Genomic DNA, 18,783 nt, shown 5'->3' on the forward strand with positions numbered 1-18,783 from the left:
CCTGCGCCTCAGTTTCCCCCACTGCAAACACGCCAAGCGGTCGTCTCACCGGGTCATGGTGCAGACTGGGACGAAAAGGCTTACGGGATCATTTGGAGCAGGGAATGGTCGTGGGATGCACAGAACGATGAGAGAGCTTTTTAAAAATGCACGCACGCCTGCTTCCCATTCCCTGCCACCCCATGCCCCATTTTGCAGGCACTTCCCAGACTTGTGGAGACATGCAAAACGCTCCCCAGAGATTCTGCGCCATTTCTCTCCTAGCTGAGGGCCACTGATTTCAGAGCCGTGATTCTGAGCCTCGGGGAGGCCACGGCCACTGAACCCCTGCAGTGGCCCCCAGCCGTTCTCTGTGAACGCAGTAAAGAACGTTTCTCTGCAAATGTCCGGACCTTGGAAAGGGTTCAGGAGCCACCAGCACAGAGTATATTAGTTCCAAGTCTTTGGGAAATATTTTTATATTTTTTATATATTGCTATAGCCCACATTGCATTCCCCGGGCACAGGTGGAATTCTTATTCCTGTGGCAGACCTGCAGTTTTCCTGTTCACTGTTGGGAACCCAGCATCCGTCCCACATTTCAGGAGTGGCTGCAGCCCAGGGGCACTGAGGCTCAGCTGGGCATCTAGGGGAGGAGTATGTGATTCTTCTCCTCCCCGGGGAGTTCAGGGTGGTTTATATCACTCTACATCTGCTGCCTAAATCTTTCCTGAAGGGGAAAAAAAAAATACTAGCTTGTCTCTAGGTGATTGGAGGGTTCCTGGATTTTGTCTTTGGAGGTAAATACTTCTTCTCGGCTGACCACCTGTGTTGGCAGTGTGGATTCCAAGTGCCGGGGCATTCACTGCCTCTAGACATGCTGATCTACCAGGGAAAGGATGCTGGGCCATCCATGCCTGTCTCTCTTTCTCTCCCTCCACCCCTTTCTCTCCCTCTGTCTCTTCCTCTGTCTTCTCTCTTCCCCCTTCTGTTTCTCCTTCCCTCTCTGTCTCTTTGACTCCCCCTGCCTTTCTCCCCCATCTCTCTCTCTCTCACACACACACATACACACACACACACACACACACCAGCTTACAACCCTTAACTACGGGGGAACTCCAGAACAATTCATTTACCTTTCCCTGTATTTGAACTAAACCTTAGGCAACAAAACACACAGGACCTCAGACTTCCCCTGGTCTAATTCACTACAGGTTCCCGGCCCGTGGACCATATATTTCTCCAAATGCTTTTATCTGCCGTAGGTAGATTTCACTGCCACCTGATTTGGGGAACTGGGCTGAACATATTTTTCATGTCGTCACTTAAACGTGGCCATAAGTTTGGGCAGAACTTTTTTTTTTTTTTTTTCATTTTCAGAAGTCATTGATCTTTGAGTGATATTGATTTTCCTTATACAAGGTAAGGAACTAACTTCCATTAAGCAGCAAACTCCACTAGATGCTACAAGGCAGTTTGCAAATTTCGTACCTAGTTCTCAAAGTACCCTCCACGTAAGGAAACCAGTCGGTAGCAACTTGTCCGTGTCTGTCTGGGTGTGGATCTTGGGCTCTTTCTACCCTATACCCCTGCATGAAGGCTGCATGGTCCCCAAGGTGAAAGTTGTGGAGCTCTTTGTGCCATGTTGGTTTCAACTTGCATTGGGGGGGAAGGCATTTGTAGTAATTCTTTGTCCCGTTGAATCAAAATCAAGGCATATTGACCAAATAGTGGTTCTGTTCGACAGAAGTTGACAGACTGAAGATGAGAGAGGCGTACACGTCTCTGGCTCGGGGCTCTTGTTAGAAGGAAAGTTGAACGTACACATGTGGCATTAGCAGTAAAACCCTGCGGGATTACTGAGGCTCTCATTGTCCAAACTGTGGATTGGAACCATGGGTTGGTGCCCTTACTATTGGCCCATGGAGCTGGGGTTGAGTTGTTCAGACTGTTACCCGGGAGGCCCTCTTTCCAGACGAGGTCCTTGTCTTCGGGTACAATCACACCTGCTTAGCGTGATGAAGCGTCTGATCCCTAAGACCTCAAAAGTATTGAAGAATCCATCCAGTAACAGCACCACGTACAACCCGTCCCCATTTTGATTAGAGACTCACAGGCTTACATTCCGAAAACTGCTTCAGCCTCGAAACACTAATTTTTGCTGCTTTCCAAATAGATAAATGGCTTTAGAGACACAACACACCACTGCCAGCCCCACAAAACAGAACCGAACAGAACCCCTCATTGCAGCCAGCTGGCAGGGACTCCTGAACTTAAGACTCCCTTTGTAATGCCCCAGGCCCGCTGCTTCCTTGCCTGTCATCATCTTCTGTCACCTGGATCTCAATATTTTTGTGATTTATCAGCATCTTCTATGGTAGAAGTCAGCAAACTAAGACCTGGGGGCTTTCGTATGACCAGTGAGCTCAGAATGGTTTCCCCCCGTTTTTAAGTAGAAAAATGTAAAATGGGGAAAAAAAGAAGATGATGATCAGCTTTTTGGTGAGAACAGGTGCTGAGTGTTTGCTCTGGGCCCAGACAACCTAGAATATTTATTATTCATAGAAACTTAACTCTTGGGCCCGTTACAGAAACAGTTCCCTGACTGACCCCTGTTCTAGAAGATAACCCAGACTTGACAGCACACAACTCGCCATCTTGGTCGCTGCCTCCCCGTGCTGGTGAGCGTGCGTTGAGAGAGGTGATTGAGCCAAGGTCTTATAAATGATGTGTAGGGCTCTGCCTCCTCCCCCCGCCGACTTTGGATTTTCCTTACCCGCCTCACTTTCTCCTCTTTGGAAAACATCTGATCTGGATGCGTGCTGGCTGCCTTCAGGGGTCAGTCATTTGATATTTGACATTATTCAGACATCGTCTGAGGAACAATTTTTGCCTCATTAGTCTTTTTTTTTTAAGATTTTATTTATTTATTTGACAGACAGAGATCACAAGTAGGCAGAGAGGCAGGCAGAGAGAGAGGGGGAAGCAGGATCCCCGCTGAGCAGAGAGCCCGATGCGGGGCTCGATCCCAGGACCCTGAGATCAGGACCTGAGCCGAAGGTAGAGGCTTAACCCACGGAGCCACCGAGGCGCCCTGCCTCGTTAGTCTTTTAATCTTAGAGGTCCCTGCAGCAAAGACGGGGTATCTCCTGGGTGGACTTTGACCCGTTGTCACCTATGCCACATGCACGACCAGGAACCTCACATGGTCCAGGGGATGAGCTTAGAGCTGTGGCCTGTCAGCTCTGTGTAAAGTCAGGATGCGGGATACAAGGGACAGACTTTTGGCCTAAAAATGTAAACAGGTCTAATGAGGGGACACATGGAAATCACTCCTTAGCATGGGCACAGAGACTGTCGCCTGGGCCAGAAGGAGTAACAGTGACAGGCTGAGAAGGTTTTATTGTGCAGCATTAAAATCAGGTAACTTGGCCTCAGGTTTAGGGAAGGTTTTTATTGAAAGATTTCATTAAAACCTCTTTCTTCTTCTAAGAATAATATATGTTGAAAGCAGAAAAAAAAAAATTTAAACCATTTGAACATAAAAGGAGGAGAATTTAATAGTAACTGTTCTCTCCGTACTTGGGAATGTCAATATCAATGGCATGTCTCCTCCTGCCTTTTCTTGGTCTCGGTCCTCATGTACCCACTCATATGTAACTTGTAGTTTTTACTTATCATAGCTCTGTGTCACTAAATTTCTAGTTGATTTTGTATGGTACTATACAGTATATAGTATATGGTACTTAACATTACAAAGATGAATTATTTTAACCAATCTGTTATTGTTGGTTTTTTATTTAATTCTGCTTTTTAAAAATTGTAAATAATACTTAACAGTGAGACGCATACCCTTGTAAATCTTGGTACATATCCATGATTATTCCCATAGGATAAGTTGCTGGAAGTACAATTTCGGGAGTCAAGGACCATCCCCAGTTTTCACACCTTTGATACACACTGCCAGATTTCTGCCCCCCAAAATGTGATCCATTTAGTATTATACTGGCAATCCTTTTCATTCCCCAAACTGAAGATTGCGTCTCTGGTGGGTTTAGATGCCAGGAGATCTGTCCCCTGAGCAACCCCTGTATGTGCGGTGCGTGCACACGCACGTGTGTGTGTGTGTGTGTGTGTAAATTCATGACTGTTTTTAAAAATCTTCTTGAACACTTGATACCAGTGTCCATGATTTCTTGCAATTTAAGGTCACTTGTAGGTAATACCAGAGTCCTAATTCTGATATCAAATGTATTGAGTTTTGTTTGTTTGGTTGTTTAGCTGGGGACTAGGCCTGATGGTGAACGGAGCTCTGCAGAGCCCAGCTTCCCTCCGTTAGGCAGGAACGAGCAATGAACCAGAATCTTCGATGCGTGCGGGTGGTGAAGTAGCCCTCCCTCCCGTCTGGGGCAGGCCCCGCTCACGGGCACGGGTGCCGCTCACGGCCTGTCCTTGTCCCGCGCAGGATCTGCAAGCGCAGGACCGAGCTCACCGCATCGGTCAGCAGAACGAGGTCCGGGTGCTGAGGCTGTGTACCGTGAACAGCGTGGAGGAAAAGATCCTCGCCGCCGCCAAGTACAAGCTGAACGTGGATCAGAAGGTGATCCAGGCGGGCATGTTCGATCAGAAGTCCTCGAGCCACGAGCGGAGGGCGTTCCTGCAGGCCATCCTGGAGCACGAGGAGGAAAATGAGGTATTACAGAAAGCCAAGTGCAGGAGATCCGACGGTGACCTTCTGTCTCGGAGGATTAAGAATGACCTCTTTGTTCTTTAAAGAATTTCCTGGGCTGGCGTTAATTAAAATGAATAAATTAGCTGCTATCATCCATCCCAAGCCCAGAAAGCCTCTGAAAGTTATCCAAGCCAGGGCCTTGGGAAGCATTTGCTAGAGGGACTGTAAGGCTCAGCCAGGACACGCTTCTTCCCAGGTTTTTCCCCAGAGACGCAACCCAGGTGTGGGGCTGGATCGTGTTATAAATACTGCCCTCTGTAGGGCGCACGCAGAACTACAGGCCGGCCCCTAGGGCAGGAGGCTGGTGGGGACAAAACCAGCCAATGAGACAAGACCCCTGAGGAGGAAGAGCCCCTCCTTGCCCTTTCTCTCTGCCATCCCCCCCCCCCCCCCCCCCCCGCCCTGGGGCCCTCTGTTGTCTTTGCACCTCGGTATGCTTGTAGGACGAGCCCTCACAACCACCTTAACCCAATTTACTCTTACTTGGAAAGCATGACATTGACCTCCAATTCGGATTTTTCTGTAAAAGCCAATCAATGGCTGAGAAAATGACCAGTTTAAAAAAAGAAAGAAAGGAAGAAAAAGAAAAGTAAAAAACCTCTTTTTTTTTCCTTGGCAAGGTTGTTCAAAGAACACATTACTTATGTTTCTCTAAGGGGGGGGTCTTCAGGTCATCACTTTTTTTTTGTTTGTTGTTTGTTTTTTTAGATTGCCAGTTTGGGTAAGTTTTTTTTAGATTTTATTTATTTATTAGAGAGAGAGAGAGCATAAGCGGAAGGAGGGGCAGAGGCAGAGGGAGAAGCCGAGTCCTCGCTGAGCCAGGAGCCGAGCTGGGGCTCAATCCTAGGACCCCGGGATCATGACCTGAGCCGAAGGCAGGTGCTTCACCAACTGAGCCACCCAGGCGTCCCGCCAGTTTTATTAATTCCGTACTAAATTTTCAACCCAAATGGATTTGAAAGAGATTGAAAGACATAGTTCCAATGTAGTCTAGAAAACTGCGCAGGAGTTCCAGTGCCCATCCTTATCACAGGGCTGTCTTGGGAAGGACACGTTTGGTTTGATGCCCCCAGATTTGTAAACTGAAGAGTGGGTTGACCTTACAGCAACCAGTGGAGAACTCTTCTCATTGCATATATTAGATGCAGCTTGACTTTGCCTTCTGTAGGATATAGGTTTTTGAAATCTCCTATAAATTATAAGGCAAATTCTTTTAAAAGCCTCAAATTTTTTTTCCTGAAACAGAGTCTTAAATATGAAGTAGATTTTGATATTTAAATGAATCCTGAAATAAAGTTTTCCACACACTGAAGAGCATTTTTCTAGGGTGCTTTTTCCTAACTTGTCTGTCTTCTGTATTGGATGAGTTATGTATGCGATTTCATTAAAATAATGAAAAGTAGGTGTGCACATGCATTCCTACCTTGACACACATTTTTAAAATTTTGATCTTGAATAGTTCACCACTCTGATTCTTGTGTGATACAGGTTCGATTTCTTGAAATTAAGTATTTGGTACTAATTTAGAATCGGGTTTTCGGGTGATTTTGTTGTTGTTGTTATGGTTTACACACCTGGGACTGTAAAAGAAAGGGGGACATGTGATACATGCATTCCCAAAGCAGGTGTGGGCAGAGCTGACACTCAGCCCAAGGCCTCGACTGTGTTTTTGCTTCATTTGTTTTGTGTAGGCCTTGGGAAAACAGAAGCTGGCCTGGGTTAGATGGGGCTCAAGGTAGCCTGGAACTTTCTCTCCCTCCTAGGCTGCGGGGACATGTCAGTATCTCCCAGCCCTGGGGGCCGCTGGGATGGGGGGCTGGAGTGGGATCATTAAGAGCAGTCTTGCTGGGCGCCAAGCTCCGTCCAGGCTGTGAGTGTGTCAGACACCGTACCATTTTCTGGGTGGACTTCGGGATGTGAAGATGTTTGGGGACACTGACAGACCACAGTCAAGGCCTCTGGTACCAGATATTAAGGCCACTATCTGCCTGGTTGACAGGCCAGGAAGGACTAAGGCACAAAGAGTCCAGGAAAGGATTTCACCCGCCTCCGAGGCATTCCAGTCTCTGGGAAGATCAGGCCACTTTAAGAAGTCTTCTTGACTTCTTAAAAGAGAGAATCTTTTTTTTTCCTTTTTTTAAGGTTGTATTTATTTATTTGACAGACAGAGATCACAAGTAAGCAGAGAGGCAGGCAGAGAGAGAGGAAGGGAAGCAGGCTTCCCACTGAGCAGAGACCCTGATGCGGGGCTCTGTCCCAGGACCCTGAGATCATGACCTGAACTGAAGGCAGGCGCCCCATAAGAGAATCTTTTCATCCTAATCACGGGGAAGTCGGAGTCCTCTATTGTGTAGACAATAAGTGGACAGTATGGGGTTCTGGGTGTAGAGTGGGCAAAGCAGAGCACATTTTCACCAAAGGATCCGTTAACCAGATTCTTTGTATGGTGAAGTATCAGCCCCTGCCAGCTAGTCTTTGTCAGATGAAATAGAATATTGAGACAAATTGACTTTAATCAGTCTAGAGATGAACTAGCATAGAAAGCTTTTTAGAAGTAATTATTAGCTTGAATCATTAGAGTTTTGCGTTATGGAAATGCATTCATTTCTAACACAGCACATCAGACATTATCTTGGGAAGCGCCCGAGTTATCTCATTTAAGCCGCTCGTACACTCACACTATTCCTAGAACAAGGTGCCTCGTTGTGAATGTATAATTTGGGAAATTGGATGTTTGAAGTTCTGGGTTTTCCTCCTTCCTCCCCCTGCTAATACACTGACATTCTCCGTTCAATTTTTAACACGCTTAGCCAGCATATGATAAAAATAATTTTGGAAGGTAAGTTCTGCAGCTTCTGCCCAACTTTTAAAATCATGTTTTTCTTCAAGTATGGAAGTCATCACATTTCTAGGAAGCTGGAGAACTTGGTTTCTGAGGAATTTGCAGAGAGAGCATGTGCCTTGGTCTAACACAATATAAAAAGGGAATGTTAGCTCTTGTGTACCTGCTTTCTCTGCTTAATTTAATTTTTTAATTAAAAATAGTTTGTGGGGGGATTGTGATAGCTACATTCTGAATTGTCCCATCCACAGCTTTAACCATTAGCATAAGAATTCCCACTGAAAGACACTGATGATACATATCTTAAAGGCTCTGCATTTGACTTGTGTAATTTTAAGGTCTTGCTCTGTGCCTCGTCACAAACTATCAGCTATTTGTGGGTTTTGTAAGGCTTCGGAAATAAGCACTTACATGAAGATTGAGATTAATAGAAGTAAAAGAATTTATGTTAGGCACTTTCCCCTGTGCATTTCCGTACTTAAATGTTGCAACTTATCTTCAGAGTAAATGCCATACCCATTTTACAGATGAGGTCATTGAGGTGGGGGAGACGTTAAGTATCTTTGTTTTAAAAGTAACGGAATCAAGATCCATAGCCCCGGGTTTTTCGTCATTTACCATGTTTTCTTTACAAACAGATTTTTCTCAGGGAAGATGGTTTGAATGCCTTGTGAAATAACGATGGCAAAGAACACACCCAGTGACCATTGTCTTTGCTTTCTGGCTGTGGTCTGCAGGACAGGCCCACGTGACTCCTTGGTACCTTGCCCCACTTGTCCAAGCTCTTCCTTAAAGCCTGCTAAGTCCTTGTGTTCTTGACCCCAGGAAGAAGACGAAGTGCCCGACGATGAGACCCTGAACCAAATGATCGCTCGACGAGAAGAAGAATTTGATCTCTTCATGGTAATGTCATAGGAACTCGTGCCCCTTTCTCTGCTGACCCGAGGTGTCCGGAGCCCGCGGGCCCCGGCGGCACTTCATTTGTGAAGCCTGTGACTTCCCTTCAGTTCAGAGGCTGCAAACTGGCTGGGTTTAGCCTGCAGACATATTTTGTTTGGCCCACGCAGGTTTTTTTTTAAAATTTCCAATTTGTTGCCAACATAAAAAGAATCCTGATTTCTGGCTTCTCTTGAAAAAGGAGAATAGGCAATACCAGGCCCACGTCTCTGTGTGGAAGCAGTTGGCCAGGGCTTAGTAGCCGCTGTGCCCTCTGGACAGGCCATGTGGTCCACAGCTTTGCCACAGATTCCCACTCGCCCCCCTCACCTGCTGCCCCCTTCCTGGCTCATTTCTCATTCCAAGCCAGCGTCTTCCGGGAAACCTGCCCGGCTTCTGTAGGTGGTCTGTAGCCATTCCCTTGCTGTCTCCCCACTGGGTCACAACAAACATGCCCCACGGCGACCCAACAACAGGGTCATGCCTCTTCTTAACAGTGACGGGAGCCTGCTGAAGGGAACGCGAACCTTCCAGAAGCATCTCAAGGTGCAGCTTTGATGTGTCACCTTTCAGTGAAAGAGTCAGTTGGATTTCGCTGGTCCGGACAGGTAGAATAGAACCTCGACATTTGAGGGTTTAACATCCACAGTTTCAACCTCGATGTTCCACACTGCGTAGGTAGTCAGGGGGAATTTGCGGAAATCTGCCTTCGATTTGTGTGCATGGCCTGCCGCAAGTCCCCTTGGCAAGAAAAGGAGGCCCCGAGGAGGGATGTTTTATTCCATTCTCAGGGCACGTGGGTAACTATCTCTGCTTCCCCGATGCTCAGAACAGCTCGCGGCACGAGCGCTTGCTTAACAAATACCGACTGAATGAATGGCGGCCTTTGCAAAATGTAGGGCCTTGAGACGATGTCAGTGTGGATCAGGACATGGACAAGTTGCCAGGCCCCTCCACTACCATCAATCACGCGGCTCTTCCTGACATTTAGTTTGATGGCGGAAAGAGAGATGAATGTGAGCTGTAGCGTGGAGCCCCCGCCCCCCGTCTGAGTGCCCTCAGGTGTCAGACACGCAGTTTGAAGGAGTGAGGCGAGTGGAGGGGTAGGGGAGGGGGTGGTGGTGGTAACCTGGAGCTGCTCTGTCTGAGGGGGACAGGGCCCCAAGCCCCACGGAGCCGGGAACTCCAGATTGCCAAGAGAAGCTGGAAATCTAGGTTTTTCGTGTGTGATCGCTGGATTTAAAAATGTTTGCGGCTAAATTCAATTTTTTATTATGATCTAATACTGCGTGCCAAACAAAACAGGACCCTGGGCCAGATATGACCCACAAGATTTGCGTTCTCTGTTTTCTTGTGCAGATAGTCCGAGAAGGGAGTTCTAGCTGTGTAGAGGCTTACTTTTTTTTCTTTTTTTTGGGGGGGGTGGATTTTGTAATTTATGTCTAGGGAACAGTTGTGTCCACACATAACGATTCAAGATAAAAAGACACTTAATTCTCTCTGAGGGAAGTTTTAGGTCGCCATGGGAATGATTCCCACCCTGGAATGTGTACTTTCCTCCCCTCCCCCCACGCACCACCCTCCCCGGTTGGGCCATTTTAGATCAAAATGATGCAACAGGATCATATAACAGCAGGTTCCATGTAGGGTCTTCCTAAAACCAAAATTTCTTTTTTTTTTTTTTTTTTTGAGATTTTATTTATTTATTTGACAGAGACAGAGATCACAAGTAGGCAGAGAGGCAGGCAGAGAGAGAGGAGGAAGCAGGCTCCCCACTGAGCAGAGAGCCTAATGTGGGGCTCGATCCCAGGACCCTGAGATCATGACCTGAGCCGAAAGCAAAGGCTTAACCCACTGAGCCACCCAGGCACCCATAAAACTGAAATTATTAACTTAAACTGTTGGTCCCTCCCTTTATAGCCTGTTCTCTACTGAGGGATGTTAGAGATACACAGAGGAAGCAGACATTTTTTTCTATCCTTGAGGAACTTATTAAAACATGAATTCCTGGGGAACACAGGGGCAAGAGGCCCTTAGCTTTCCTGGCTGGTCACTGACTGGCAATAATTCAGCATGGCCCACAGCCTCAGATACTCTTGAGGTCTAGGAACGGGCCTCATTGTGTGTCATTACACAAATCAGAGCAGGCCCAGAGATGGAGATTTCCATCGGTAGCCCCAGAGTGAGGGGAAAAGAGGACTTCTCTTCTCTGACTTTTGGGCTGGGTATTTGCAGAAATCAAAAGCCTCAGGGTGGGGTGGGGGGGAAGAAATTGAATGTCTGGCCAAGGCCCAGCCTTCTTTTAATTTAGGAGTATTTTATCATGCAAAGAACAGGCTTAGAACGATGAAGCTGGCGAGGGAGCACTTTTTGGTCGGCATTTCAATTTGGGGGCATGTTTTGCTTTTTCTCAATGGTTGACTTTTCATTTTTGGATTATACGAATTTGGGGTTGGGTTTGGTGGTGTGTTTTCTTTTAGTCTAAGCAGTGGCCGCCTTTGACCCGTTTACTGTGCATTAGCACCTCCACCAGGGGGCAGGAAATCAAATCTGAATCCTTGCCAGCTGCTCTAATGAAGTTCAGTGAGACAAGAATGGATTGTGAGCTAGATTCGGATTTCATATATTTAACTTTTTTATCCCTTATTATTAAAAAAAAAAGTTCTCTGTAAAATTTAATATAAGCTTATGATTTGGTTTATCATAGACTTGGTAGTTAAATAACACTCATCAAGCAGACAGTCTCTTTAAAATAAAACCTTTCTTTTGAATAGTTTTCTCATTTCCTTCTAAAAATGGGACTTCAGAAACAGAGATCTTTCATGCCAGTTCCCTATGAATTTTACCTGAAAAGATCTTTGACACACCAAGGTACAAATATGAGACATTTTGGTAACATACAAGCATGAAACTTTATAAACTGTTATGTTCCTTACAAAGGCAAGAAGTACTTTTTAAAAATAACTGTACTTGTTAACACAACATTTATTTAATCAGGTCTTAAGACAAATATATTCATGTCGTACCTGAGTCGTAAATTTGACATCCTTGCATGTCACCTTCAGATTTCGTTCTGGTCTTCTGCAAGTAGAAACCCCTGGGGAGAGATGCAGCCATCGGAACTTTAAACTTATTGAAAAATAGTGCATCAAGCCCTTTCTAAAAGAAAAAAAAAAAAAAAAGGAAGTGCAATTTACTTTTTATACCCAATTTTATATATCAATTCACTTTTTATTTTTTATACCAATTTGTTTTTACTTCTATGTCAGAAAAGATCATGTTCCCGAGTGTGGACAAAGGCATGGTGTAAGTCATTTTTAACAGTTCTTGGTTTAGGTAGTGGTGGGGGTCAAACCAAAAACCCAAGTGTCATCTCCGTAGAAAGCATTAACCAAAAAATGTGTGTTTTGGGTTTTTTTCTTACTAGCGTCTAAAGTAGCGTCCGGAGGGCCGGTGGCGAGGCTCCTCTCCAGGCTGCGTCGCCAGCAAGGCGTGCGCTGTGCTACCACTGTAACTTTGGTGGATCCCGTATCTGACACCGGAGCATGAGGAGTCAGGATCAAGAACAGCCTGTCCAGCTAACTATAGCACATGACAGAACGGGACGGCCACAGTTATCAACCAATGGGGCTCCCCGATGCTGCAGGCCGGCCCCATCTTGGAAATATAATGATTTCCCAAAAAAAGTTGAAGCGCCCTTTAAGGGACTTTGAACTTGCATTTTTTATGTGGATCCTAGAGGTCAAGTTTGGATTTGAATAGAAATGTCATTGACCTTCGGTTGCCGGTTTTAACTCTTACGAAAAAGTTATGTTGAATCCCTGTTTCAATACCGTAGAACCGAAGGAGGAAAGGGGAAAGGTAAATCATTTAACGGTTAATGGTGTATTCGATTGTAGCAATAGTACATCTAGCTAGCAACCTCTCTCTCTCTGACTATCTAGCTATCTATATACTTATATAACTAACGTATGCAGCCGTCCAGTGGAGGTTTTATTTGCTTTTTGAAGCTAGTAGATTGTTTAATTACAGGTTAAAGCCAAGTATGTGGCACTTAACGTTCTTACAAGTGCACTGGATTTTTTTAAAAGCAAGCAAGAGGTGGGGACACAGGCATTTGGGAGTCTAGGAAAATATACAAAAGAGAGACACTTCACTGATGACCTGAGCAGCTGAGATGAGCTCGGCCTTCTTCTCTGGTGCTGTGGTATTTTCGTACGAGCTCAACTTTTTAAAAGCTCAAGCTGAAGGACATCCCTCTCGCAGAGCCCACAGTGCACCAAAAATTCAATACCTTCGTGGCTGAATGACTAACCAAGCCTTTAACGTGCCCACATGTCCCCGTCTAAGGGGCGCCCCTCAGTTGTTTAATTAAAAGCATGAGCCCTATTGGGGAGAGGGGAGTTTTCTTCATGGAGTTTTTCTTTCCTGGGCTTTCAGAGCACTTGGATGCCAGGGTAGCAGTGAGTTATTTTAAATACATCCCCAGCCGGACTTTCCTCCCTACGCCTTAAAGCGGGAGCTTTGTGCACAGAAGATGGGGTCCAGAGGGAGAGATTTTTACCTTGCAGGATCCCCGTGGGGCCAGGGCGCTCGAGGAATGAGCTAGAACATGTCGGTCAGGATCTAGAGAGTCTATGGGGAAAGCAGAGAGGGACCCCGAAACCACAGGAGGGGACCCGGGGACGTTCTGTGTGCCGTGCGGTCGGCCCCGTGCCGAGGCCCCGTTCCCACCGGTGACGCTGTCGCTCCTGCCTCCAGCGCATGGACATGGACCGGCGGAGGGAGGATGCCCGGAACCCGAAGCGGAAGCCGCGCCTCATGGAGGAGGACGAGCTGCCCTCCTGGATTATTAAGGACGACGCCGAAGTAGAGCGGCTCACGTGTGAGGAAGAGGAGGAGAAGATATTCGGGAGGGGGTCTCGCCAGCGCCGGGACGTGGACTACAGCGACGCCCTCACCGAGAAGCAGTGGCTGCGGGTAGGTGTCGCTGCTTTCCTGCCTGGCCTGGCCCGGCGGGCGCGCCTGTGGGCTCGAGCCATCGGGAGCCCGGGGACGAGTGTCCGGGGAAGGTCGTTTGACGGTGGCGGTGGCCCCTTTGCGTTTGAAGGCAGGGCCTTGGAGAATAATGAGGAATGTGGCGCCAGAGCAGAACTGGCCACTGGCAACAGTGAGGCCCAATCACGCTTCCTGACCCCTCGCCTGCTCAGGCCTCAGGGTCGGATTTAGGACCAGAATGCGGAAGGGGGTCCGAGAGATCTTTTTAATTGTTCCCCCTCAATTTCCTGCTCTTGACTCAGAGTTTTACTTTTCCAAGGCCTGCGGAGAGAGTTTGGAGACAGTGTGGTTTCTAGCTGCGTGGTTCCTTCCTCGACCCAAAGAAATTAGAGCTGGAAGGTGTCTTTGTAGGGTCTTGGTTTTAGGGACAAAGCAGTTGTGGCCCAGAGAGGTTCAGTGACGACGCAGGGATGCACAGCTGGCTAGGAACAAGAATTAGCGAGTGCTGACGCCTTCGCGTGCTCAGTTTTGGCTCATCTTGTCTGCCCATGGCAAGCACAGACGGGAGTCACTGAAGTTTGGGAATGTTATTCTGCAGTTTGGGGGTACACACCCCCCTTTGGAAAATGTTGAGTTCTCATTTTAACTGGGGAATGAAATCTCAGAATGTGTCCTGGGGAGCAGAGGCATCTCAGTGGCCCTAGAAGTGACATGTGTGCATGCCATGGCCGGTGGGACTCTTGCATTTGAAGGTTTTGCCCCCCTTTTCCTCGCTGGGAGCAGACTTAGGACCTGGGTTGACAGCAGTCTGGGACCCTCGTCCCAGGCAGGACCGGTAAAGGTGCTCTGGAGATAGCTCCATCGGGTTGAAAACCAAACAAAACAGAAGCTGTTGTGAGGGGTTCATTTTCTGGAAGGGGAATGCCGTTCTGAGCTTTGCGACATGTGGCTTTAGGACCCAGGACACAAGGTAGGTAGGCCGGTAGAAAGGCAGGGGACGTGTTTCGAGATTGGTTATCCAAGGCCGACGGGTCTGGGCACCTCTTGAGATGTGATGTACTGCGCTTGCTGTATGATGAGAGAGACGTGACCTGAATTTTGAAAAGCCTGAAAAAAAGAAAGAGACGAAGAAAGCATCGCTCATATTTACGGCTGAACAATGGCATGCGAAATCTGGCTTCCTACGTGTGACTGTCTGACTGTCCTAGCCACACATCCCCGTGGCCCCAGAATGTGTTTTGGGGGTTCCTTTTGTTTCCCTTTTGTGAGGTTGTGGCGGTATCGTTAAGATTCGTTCTGTAATGGGAAGAGTTTGGTGTTTGTTTAATAATCATTTCCGAGCTCAGGAAAATTCTCCTCCTTTCTCTTTTATTCAAGCAATAAACTGAGTACCTGGAGTCCCGTTGTGACAGATGACACAGCCCTCCAGGCCAACACGGAAAGTCTGTCTTTACACACAGAATCTACAGATGTTACGAACAACATTACCTTATCTTTTAGGCAAGAATGTAGCTGAACTCACCCATTTTAAAATACTCTTTGGGAAACACTCTTAAGGAATAGAACATGGATCTTAGGGTTGCCTGGGTGGCTCAGTTGGTGAAGCGTCTGCCTTCGGCTCAGGTCATGATCCCAGGGTTCTGCGATCCAGCCCCGCATCAGGCTCTCTGCTTAGCAGGAATCCTGCTTCTCCCTCCTTTATGCCCGCTGCTTGTGTTCCCCCTCTCTTACTGTGTCTCTGTCTGTCAAATAAAAAAAAATCTTAAAAAAAAAGAAAAAGAAAAAAGAAAAATAACGTGGATCTTAGAAAGTTTTCAAGTGTAGAATGCTTCATTTGCTCTCTTTTTCCTTCAGTGTCTACTACTAGTGAACAGCACAGTGCCCGGCACATAGTAGGGACCCAAGGAATGTTGGCAAAATGAAATTGTAACTTTTAAGAGGAAAGTGGACATTGACTCGTTTACCATAATGTTAGGATAGCATTTCCCTTTTCTGGTGGTCTGGTAGACCTTCTTTGACTTCTAACATACACATCTAAAAAATGGAAAACTGGTTTGTTTTTCAAAACGACACCATGAAATTCATGTTTATAATATGATATAATATATAATCTACATTATTATTTATATAAGTATATTTTATATATTATATCATATTCATGCTGAGCTGTCTTGTGAGATACGAAGTCACCCAGGAAGGACAGAAGTGTGCTCAGCACAGCTCTGTTGTAATCCATCTTTTTTGTGATCCGTTCTTTTGCAAACTGTTTGTCAGTATTTGGAAGGAACCGGTAACTCGCTGTCAGCTGCGACCCACAGTCCAGGAAGCTCGGCCCATGGCCTGAGCATTCAAAATAGATGCTTTACTGTCATTTGTTTTCTCATTCACCAGCTGCAGTCCTGTTCGATATCAGCCTAGCAAGCTTTTTTTGATAATAACATTATATTCAAGGGGTTTTCACAAGCCCAGACGCGAAGAGATGTTCTCTCCTGGCGGATGACTGAGCGCGCTGAATGGACCCGGCCGAGCCAGGCTTGAAAGGGAATATGGCAGAGACTGTTGTGGAAGAAATGCTGAGACGGGGCTAAAATAATTCTTCTTTCTCCTGGCAATGTTGTACAAAGCCTGCTTGGCAGAGGCCTCGGAGGTGCGGGGACTCGCAGAGCTGGATGGCAGCCGAACGGAGCAGCTCCCCGCCCCGGGCTCACACCACGCTCTCCGCAGCCCCGGTGCCAGGAGACGGGCCGTCCCTCAAGGAAACGCTCTGCCTTTTTGCCCACGTTCGGTGTGGGAGGCACTTCCCCACCCTTTTCCTTCTGCTGAGCCTTTCTCATCCTTCAAGGCCCAGCTCCCCCGCCACCACACCTGTGGCGCCCTCGCAAACCGTCCTGGAACCTTCTCTGAGCCCTCACGTGTCGGTGTTCGTTCCTGGGCCCAGCTCACAACCACAACCCAGTCTCCTGCCGTCCTCGGTGGTTGCCCCCACGCCCGCTCTCCTCGTCGTGGGCGAGGTGGATCTGGTTGGAACTTAGGAATTCTGTGTGCAAAAAGTATGCGCCCACTGATTGCCACATTGAATTAGCAGCAGATTGAGGTGGGAGAGTGCGGCCTAGACTAACGCTCACGGTGGCAACGGCCGGACCTACACATGCCCTACTCGTGGGCCTATCGGAAAAAAGCCAGTAGAAATGTCTTCCTCACATCCAAGCCCAAGGTGGGTGTTTCTGGTTGGTGGTGGCCGGGGCTCTCCATGCGGCCATTCAAGAGCCTGGGCTGAGGGAGCTTCCGCCGGCTTCCTCGTCTGCACCCCAGCAAGCGGGAAGTGGGGAGGACAGCACAGAGTGGCGGGCGTGGGGCCGGATGGGCCGGGCCTGCCACGGCTCCGTACCCCCTCCGCTCACGGTCCGCGGGCTGTGGCTTGGCCACGCGGCCACACCAGCCATAAGGGAGACCGGGAAGTGGGGTGTGGCCACCAGCCCAGGAGAAGACGACTCTGGGGATTAGCGAGCCGTCTCTGCCTCATGAACGCTTAGGTTAGATTTAAGTGATATGGCCACTTTCTTTGAACATTGTATTATGGTTTTATCACAAACAGGTTTTATTTTATAATCCTATTATGCTAAAAATTCCCACAGTGACCTTTAGACAATCTGTTTAGTTGGAAGACTTTGAAATTTTTCTGTATTCGTAATGTTGTTTTGAATGAGAAGGATCACAATTTCAAACAGCTCAATTTAAAAAAAAAAAAAAAAAGGTTTTTTAAAGTTATTCTGAAATCCCTGTTTTCCACTGAGGGAAACTTAGCCAATTTCAAGTTAATTGGGTAATCTTTTGGGGGTAATCAGGTCAACGTTCATGAGTCCCAGGGGCCCTTTCCCTCCTCTCCTGGGGGCTGCTGTCCCAGCTTCCTTCCTAGGAGGCATCTGGATAATGGTAGAAGCTGGTGTTTCCTGGTGGCCTGGGGGACGGGAGCCCTGGTTCTCCCGCTGTCCTGTGGGTCTCTGCTGGGCTCCGCACAGGCCTACCCGTCTGTCCCATCCCTGGAGGTCTCGACGGGCGTCTGGTCCCATCTCGTTCCCTGGGAGATGTCCATGATTTGAGCTCTTCAGGTCTGGGGGCCTGGCTCCATCTCCGGCTGGCAGCTTTCTGGCAGTCGGGAGTCTCATGAAGACCCCCAAACCCCTGGTGCTGGCCTCGTGCTCCCAGCTCTTTTGTGCCCTGCTTGAGACTCTGCAAAGTCTTGGCTGCTTTCTGCACACCGCGCTAGACCGTGCAAGAGAATCCAGCCCTGTTTCTCAGCGAGGGCAGTCACCACCAGGGGGTTGTCAAGACTGAAGTTTCTAGAATTTGAGGACTGGGTGGGTGAGGAAGGTTTGTTGTTGTTGTTTCGGGTTTTGTTTTTTTTTTTTTAAGATTTTATTTATATATTTATTAGAGAAAGAGAGAACATGGGGAGGGGTGGGGCAGAGGGAGAGGGAAACTCCTCATTGAGCTGGGAGCCTGATGCAGGCCTCATGGGACTCGATCCCAGGACTCCAGGATCATGATCTGAGCTGAAGGCAGACACTTAACCCACTGAGCCACCCAGGCGCCCCAGGGCGAGAGCTTTTGAACACAAGCAAGATGAAAATGTTTAGTTTTTGCACATTGTATCTGCCCATATGAACATATCGTCAGGGACCGTCCCAGAGCCTTAGAAGGAGCTTGTGAGGTAAGAGTCCTGAGGTTCGCACGTTACTAGCTTCACGGAATACCCATCTCTGGGTACCTTTAGGGTCTCATTCCTCTTGCTCCTTGCACCCAGCCCTTTAAACACACCACTTTTGGACCCTCACGGGCAAGTATTCCATTTCAACCCAACCTGGCTCACTACCCAGAGTTGGCACAGACGCCACCAGTTAACGGGCTCGGGCCCCAACAAGGCCGTGCTTATCCCCCCCCCCCCGCTGCACTCTGGGGGCCCCCAGGCTACCTCCACTCCCCGACTGACTGGCTGTAAGTGCAGGGGTTCTCAGGAGCCCCTCGGGTTCAGTAATTTGCCGTGATGATGAATGGAACTCAGAAAAGCACTACTTGTGGCCACAGTTTTCTGACAGACCCAAGTCCGCACCAGCCAGTGAAGACAGGCATAGGTAGGGTGAGGTATCAGAAGCACACAAAGATCCCCTCCTGGCACATCAGTGAGTCTCACCGAGCAGGAAGCTCCACTGACCTTCAGTGGCCAGGGTTTTTACCTAAGGCTCTTACTGTGTAGGCACAAATGATGAAAAGCATTTGCTGGGGAAAAATAAATAAA

At 47.8% G+C, this 18,783-nt stretch overlaps 1 protein-coding gene across 5 annotated transcripts in view; it reads left to right on the forward strand.

Moving 5' to 3' along the window:
• The window catches only part of SMARCA2 (SWI/SNF related, matrix associated, actin dependent regulator of chromatin, subfamily a, member 2), a 181,027-nt gene that overhangs the window by 90,580 nt on the left and 71,664 nt on the right, over positions 1-18,783 (forward strand). For all 5 annotated transcript variants that reach the window (XM_044265960.1, XM_044265965.1, XM_044265964.1 and 2 more), the window contains exons 25-27: positions 4,445-4,672; positions 8,379-8,456; positions 13,251-13,469. In XM_044265960.1, the coding sequence (XP_044121895.1) occupies positions 4,445-4,672; positions 8,379-8,456; positions 13,251-13,469 (525 nt within the window). The remainder of the gene's footprint in view (positions 1-4,444; positions 4,673-8,378; positions 8,457-13,250; positions 13,470-18,783) is intronic.

The sequence above is a fragment of the Neovison vison genome, chromosome 9 (genome assembly GCF_020171115.1).
Source record: "Neovison vison isolate M4711 chromosome 9, ASM_NN_V1, whole genome shotgun sequence".
Taxonomy (NCBI): domain Eukaryota; kingdom Metazoa; phylum Chordata; class Mammalia; order Carnivora; family Mustelidae; genus Neogale; species Neogale vison.